The sequence below is a fragment of the Nerophis ophidion genome, linkage group LG12, assembly GCF_033978795.1.
Source record: "Nerophis ophidion isolate RoL-2023_Sa linkage group LG12, RoL_Noph_v1.0, whole genome shotgun sequence".
NCBI classification, from domain to species: domain Eukaryota; kingdom Metazoa; phylum Chordata; class Actinopteri; order Syngnathiformes; family Syngnathidae; genus Nerophis; species Nerophis ophidion.
The window spans coordinates 14,973,449-14,981,075 of NC_084622.1; the positions used below are offsets into that span (position 1 = coordinate 14,973,449).

At 41.5% G+C, this 7,627-nt stretch overlaps 1 protein-coding gene across 1 annotated transcript; it reads left to right on the forward strand.

The window, feature by feature from the left end:
- Positions 1–230: 230 nt before the first annotated feature.
- Positions 231–1,810, forward strand: aplnr2 (apelin receptor 2). Its single transcript, XM_061918041.1, has one exon. The coding sequence runs from the start codon at positions 512–514 to the stop codon at positions 1,808–1,810; it is 1,299 nt and encodes a 432-aa protein (XP_061774025.1). The 5' UTR covers positions 231–511.
- Positions 1,811–7,627: the final 5,817 nt, after the last annotated feature.

A 7,627-nucleotide genomic window follows, 5' to 3' on the forward strand; every position in this document is an offset into this window, starting at 1 on the left:
TCTAACCATATGCATGTACAGTAGATGGCAGTATTGTCCTGTTTAAGAGTGTCACAACATTGCTGTTTACGGCAGACGAACTGCTTTACGGTAGACGAAAACGTGACTGCTGTTGTTGTGTGTTGTTACCGCGCTGGGAGGACGTTAATGAAACTGCCTAAAAATAAACCCACATAAACCAAGAACTCGCCCTAAATCATTCTACAGTTATAACGTCATTGGTCCGATACGCTATTTATATTGTGGGAAAGCGGACGTGAAAACAGGCTGTCGACACGTCACTCAGGTCCGCATGGAGCTGGATGGGACGTGGCCTCCAGCTCCGCCTGAATTTCGGGAGAAAATTTGTCCCTGGTGTTTTTCGGGAGAGGCGCTGAATTTTGGGAGTCTCCCGGAAAATCCGGGAGGGTTGGCAAGTAGGATTTTGGAGAAATATTTTCATACCGAGCTTTTCCTTGCCTCTCCAGATCAGCACATCAAAGCAGAAGATGAATGAGATGGTGGAACTTCCATGGCTGTGCTGAGAGGTGAAGTCGAGGCCGACTTGTCAGACATAATGACCTCTTCTTCACCCGCTCTCTTCCAATGTGATTACACCGACTGGTCTCCCTCCTTGTCCATCATCCCGTCCGTCTACCTGGCAGCCTTCGCGGTGGGTTGCCTGGGCAACGGGCTGGTGCTCTGGGCCTACCTGGACCGAGCCGAGGGCAGGCTATGTCGCAGCCAGCAGGCCGGCGTTGTGTCAGCACGGCGTGTCCTGCAGAAGAAGTGCGGAAGAAGCCGCAGATTCTGGTCCAGCGCCTCCGTGCCACGCCCATCCCCTTCCCTAACGGACACCCTTATAGCTAGCTTAGCGTTAGCTGACATCTGCTTCCTGGTGACCCTGCCCCTGTGGGCGGCGTACACGGCTCTCGGCTACCATTGGACGTTCGGGCAAGGCCTCTGCCAGCTGAGCAGCTTCCTCACCGCCCTCAACATGTACGCCAGCGTGTTTAGTCTGAGCATGCTCAGTGTGGAGCGCTACTGGGTCCTGACGGGACGCTGGCACTCCGCCACCCCACCGGCCCCTGCAGGGCGATGCCCCAGTCGGGCAGTGCGGGTGCTCGGGGGGATGTGGGCGCTGGCGGGGGTGCTGGCGCTTCCCGCTTTGCTTTTGCGGTCCGTCCAGGAGGTGGAGCTGGAACCCGAGGAAGGTTCTGTGGTGTACTCGTGCCAGATGGACTACTCCATGCTGATTGGCTCAGAGCTGGGCGAGGAGGAAAGGGATGCAGCCGAGTTGTGGTGGGCGGCGGCCCTGAGCCTCAAGTCCACGCTCATCGGCTTCCTGCTCCCTCTCCTGGTCTTACTGGTGTGCTACTGCTCGCTGGCCCGCCTCCTTAGCGGACACTTCGGACGGGGGCCTCGACCTGACCGCCGGCGCCAACGCAGACTCCTCCGGGTCATCGTTACTCTGGTGATGGCCTTCTTCCTCTGCTGGCTGCCCCTGCATGTCAACAAGACATTAGCCCTGCTGCTGGAGTTTGGACTGCTCCCATACTCCTGCACCTTAGACCAGATCCTCCTGGCAGCCCACCCCTACGTCACCTGTGTTGCCTACCTCAACTCATGCCTCAACCCGCTCCTCTACGCCGCATGTGACCCCGCATTCCGCAAGAAATGCAAGGCCACTCTTTTGTGCGGGATGAGCTGCAGGAAGGACGAGAGGGGCAATGAGGCAAGGAAGGAGGAAGGCAGCGTGGACTTGCATATGAGGACACGGGAGGCGAGGACACAGGAGGCTGACATGGTCACTGAGGGGTGCGAGGGCTAGAGCCTAAACCTAATTACAATTGCAATTCAGTGGGGTCACTCTTCACAAGAGGCACTCCCAACTGCATGCAAACAAATAATATACGTATATGTAAAGGTGTGTATATATTTATACATACATATATATATACATATGTATACTGTATATATATGTATGTATACATATATACTGTGTGTGTATATATATATATATATATATATATACACACACTTACAGTATACATGTATGTATATGTGTATATATATATAAATACAAATATATATACATATGTATGTATATACATATACGCATACATATTTCTTAATATTTGTATACATAAATATCTATATGTATGAATATATATACACATGTAGATACATACATAGATACATATAAATATACACTTATATATATACAGTATATATATACATATATATATATACACAGTATATATATATATATATACAGTATATATATATATATATACACACAGTATATATATATATATTCATCCATTCATTTTCTACCGCTTATTCCCTTTGGCGTCGTGGGGGGCGCTGGTGCCTATCTCAGCTACAATCGGGCGGAAGGCGGTGTACACCCTGGACAAGTCACCACCTCATCGCAGGGCCAAGACAGATAGACAGACAACATTCATACTCACATTCACACACTAGGGCCAATTTGGTGTGTGTGTATATATATATATATATATATATATCTCCATCCATCCATCCATTTCCTACCGCTTATTCCCTTTCGGGGTCGCGGGGGGCGCTGGCGCCTATCTCAGCTACAATCGGGCAGAAGGCGGGGTACACCCTGGACAAGTCGCCACCTCATCACAGGGCCAACACAGATAGACAGACAACATTCACACTCACATTCACACACTAGGGCCAATTTAGTGTTGCCAATCAACCTATCCCCAGGTGCATGTCTTTGGAAGTGGGAGGAAGCCGGAGTACCCGGAGGGAACCCACGCATTCACGGGGAGAACATGCAAACTCCACACAGAAAGATCCCGAGCCTAGATTTGAACCCAGGACTTCAGGACCTTCGTATTGTGAGGCAGACGCACTAACCCCTCTGCCAGGAATGAAATAGCCTCTGTGTTTTTTCCTGCCCTAACATATATTCCGCTCTACTGTATAACGGATAAACCACAGTAACCTTGGCTATATATATATATATACACTGTAACAGAATATATATATATATATATACACACACATATGTACATATATACACATACATATATATATACATACATATATATATATATATGAAACCCCTCATGAAACAGTTCTGTAGAGATGAAGTAGTCTTGTGATTTTTCCCACACATACACACACACATGATATATATATATATATATATATATATATATATATATATATATATATATATATATATATATATACAGTATATATATATAAAATGCAATCAGGAAGATAAGATGGAGCTAGACTGTTTAGTATTTTGCCCTGCGATGAGGTGGCGACTTGTCCAGGGTGTACCCTGCCTTTCCGCCTGATTGTAGCTGAGATAGGCGCCAGCGCCCCCCGCGACCCCGAAAGGGAATAAGCGGTAGAAAATGGATGGATGTTTAGTATTTTATACGCAAGTAGGAAAACCTTAAAGCCAGTATAGACGTAATATAATCAATCTTTCTTGTTCTTATTAAAAGTCCAGCAGCCGCATTTTGTACCAACTGTAATCTTTTTATGCTGGCCATGGGGAGACCCGAAAAGAATATGTAACAGTAATGGAGATGGAACATACATATACAGTATATATACACATTCATACATACACATACTGTATCTGCATTAGGGCTGCACCTCAACATTTGCCCAAAAATCGAATAGTCAGCGATTGTTTTTTTTAGATAGTCAAACAATTTTTGCCTATGATCTGCTGTGCACCCTTAAATTTGATGTTGGGCTCACAGCTTGATTTAAACTCATTTTTAAAACCTATTATAGCACATTCATTTCCAACAAATGGAAAGTAAATGACTGGGGAATAAATGGTTTGACTTTATTACACAAATTAATAACCACCGGGAAAGTGCAAAATGTCCTGTAAACAGGACATTTTGCAAAATACATGTTCATGCAGTCCTGTTACTCAACTGCAATTATTTAACTCAAGGAATGAAAGTGTAAACATGAACATTCCTGGCAGTCTAGCCATAAAAACCATAATAACTGGCAAGAACAAATCAATTAATTGTTATAATCAACAATGTCGATGAGGTTAAACAATCGTTGCAGCCCTACATATAATATATTTAGGTTTTTCTCACAATCTCTAAAACAACACAATTAATTTTGTTGTTGTTTTTGAATAAAGTGTATACTGTTAACTTGGCGCAAATATATTCCCAAGAAACAGAACAATTGCAAATGTTTTTTTGCAGTAAATTTTGGGTAAAAAATCCATCTGTCCATTTCCTACCGCTTGTATCTGTGTTGGGTCAAAAAAGCTACTATATTTTTGTTGTTGTTAAAAATGTGTTTGTTTTTATTTTTCATGAAACACGATATCTAGTGCCAACTGAATTATTCTTTGACCATAACATGTTCTGTTTTGATGAGACAAATAAAATGTTTTGAACAAAACAAAGTAAAGTAGCTCATAGCTCTACTTGACGATATGTTTTATATTCTATTTTTTACAGTAATATGATATTTGTATGTAAAAAAAATAAAAAAATAAAAACTTTGCCTGACCTCAAACTTTTCTTGGTTTTGGCATTTTATCCTTATGTCCTCCCTGTTTTAAAAATAACCAAATATTACCAAAACCACACCAAACTATGGGATCCCTTTAATAACACAACACAATAACATTCATTTATTTTATTTTATTTTCGAAAAAAAACATCTCATTCACCTGGAGTGGGTAACCATTTGCAAATAAATTTTTACTGATGCATATCTGTCAGTCACTTTTTTTTCAGTCTGTGGTCTGGGAACATAACACCTGCAAAACTATAACTGAATAAATGTGACAACTTACTTCTCCTGCGCATATCCAACATTCGGCTTGTTATGGAAGACATTTAGGTCCAGACAGATCTTCAACTCCATTAGATACAGAATACCCCCAAAAGACTTCAGGGGAGTCGCAGCAACTTGAGAACAATAAAGAAAAATAGATATGTCACACCTGTTGAGTTGCTGTAACTTCAGTTGAGTTTAAAGTCTCAATGAACAGATTGTGGTTCACTCAGTGAGCAAAGAAATACAGCATAGGGCAGGGTGTCCAAAGTGCGGCCCGGGCCCATTTGCGGCCCACAGCTAATTGTTTACCGGCCCGCCGCACATTCTGGAAATGCTATTGCAAAAATAAAAAAACATTAAAAAAAGTGGAATGGAGGTGAAATCTAACTAAAAAAAGTTGCAATGTTGACATAAAGCTGCCATTCAGGCAGTTTTTTTTCTTCTTTTGTCTATTTTTATTTTTTTGCCGTTGCTCAAAAAACAACATAAGAAACAAAGTTATAATGAATTATTCACTTATTCAAAGCTCCAATTATTTCAAATATTTCAATTTAAAATGTTTTCTGTGGAAAACATTGTATATATTGTGTGTTTGCCATACAAACACATCAACATTTTCTTTGACAAAAGAGCATAAGACAAGCAAAATTATAGTTCAAACGTAAAATCGACAGATATATCTGAAGTTGATCTCGTCTCTTAAGTGTTGAAAGTAAAAAATAAAAAAAAATAAAAAAAACCTAATAAAAATGTATCACTTTATGAGTGGGGCACCTTTTGGATCCCAAATATATTTAATGGGATTTTATTTATCTTTTCACTGTAGTACCTCAAAAATAATAATAAATTAAAACAAGTGGTGTCCTGCATTATTGATCTTTTGAAGGCTCTACTTCACATCAAAGATTGCTTTCTGAATACTTTGGGCAGTGGGGGGAACACTGCATATCTCAGTTTTATTATAAAAATCAATCAATCAGTGTTTAGTTATATAGCCCTAAATAACTAGTGTCTCAAAAGGCTGCACAAGCCACAACGACATCCTCGGCTCAGATCTAAAACAAAGTTGTCTTTGACAGAAAAGGCATAAAACATTTAGAAATTTACTGTAAGCGTTAAACCAAAAAAACAAAAAAAATTTGACTTGTTTTTAACATTTTAATGACTTAGACCCTTTATGGTTCCCCGGACCCCTTAAGGTAAAACAACAAACAAAATCCATATATTTTGTTATGGTTTGAAAAAAGGAAAAATATGAAAACGGCCCCAGCATGCTTTAAAGGCCTACTGAAATGAGATTTTATTATTTAAGCAGGGATAGCAGGTCCATTCTATGTGTCAAACTTGATCATTTCGCGATATTGCCCTATTTTTGCTGAAAGGATTTAGTAGAGAACATCCACGATAGAGTTCGCAACTTTTGGTCGCTAATAAAAAAGCCCTGCCTTTACCGGAAGTCGCAGACGATGTGCGCGTGACGTCACGGGTTGTGGAGCTCCTCACATCTGAACATTGTTCACAATCATGGCCACCAGCAGCGAGAGCGATTTGGACCGAGAAAGCGACGATTCCCCCATTAATTTGTGTGAGGGCTCCTCACATCCTCACATTGTTTACAATGGGAGCCTCCAACAAAAAGAGCTATTCGAACTGAGAAAACGACAATTTCCCCATTAATTTGAGCGAGGATGAAAGATCCGTGGCTGAGGATATTGATAGCGAAGGATTAGAAAAAAAAAAAAAAAGTTAAAAAAAAAAAGGCGATTGCATTGTGAGCGATTCAGATGTTTTTAGACACATTTACTAGGATAATTCTGGGAAATCCCTTATCTTTATATTGTGTTGCTAGTGTTTTAGTGAGATTATATAGTACCTGATAGTCGGAGGGGTGTTTCTACGGGTGACTTGAAACCAGTCTCTGAGGGAATTATTCACGGCAGCAACAGCACGACAGAAGTTCCGCTGATCTCCGGTAAGAGGCGACTTTTTACCACAATTTTCTCACCGAAACCTGCCGGTTGACAAGTGCTCGGGATCCATGTTCGCTTGATCGCTCCTGTACCGCTTCGCGGTGCACTTGCTGCGCGGAGTTGCATCATCGTGGATGCACACACGACCAGTCAGCAGGATTGCAGGTAGGAATAAGTTTTAATATAATAAAACAAAAGAACCCTGGTGCAAAAATGGGGAAAAACAAAGCGCGTGCCAATGCACGGAAAGCTAATGCTAAAACGTAACAGGAAACAGAAAACATTAAACGACGTGCCACACGCACGTGAAGCTAAGGCGGAACTTAGCACAAAATAATCGAGGACACAGGATACAAAACGTGACGTGTTGCGAAAAGCAAGTAATGAGCCGAGGACGAACTGAGGAATCAGGTGGGCTTGAATACACAAATAATAATCAAAAACAGGTGTGTGACAGGAGCCCGTGAGGAGGAGCACACTACGTTGCCATGGTGACTAAACAAACGGGGAAGTGCTCAAACACAAGGAATCGGCAGAGTCCAGAACTAAACATGAACAAAGACATATAAATGGCAAAACAATAAACAATCCGCTTAGCGCAGGGGTAGGGAACCTATGGCTCTAGAGCCAGATGTGGCTCTTTTGATGACTGCATCTGGCTCTCAGATAAATCTTAGCTGACATTGCTTAACACGATAAGTAATGAATAATTTTACTGGTAATCACAGTGTTAAAAACAACGTTCAAAATATAAATCATTCTCATTCATTTTAATCCATCCATCCATCCATTTCTACCACACCTGTTCAAGAAGTCGCATTATTGGTAAGAAGTATTTAATTTATTATTGGTTAGCT

What these genes read in the sequence shown, in the direction of transcription:
- aplnr2 (XM_061918041.1), top strand. Translation starts at nt 512, where the DNA reads ATGGCTGTGCTGAGAGGTGAAGTCGAGGCCGACTTGTCAGACATAATG.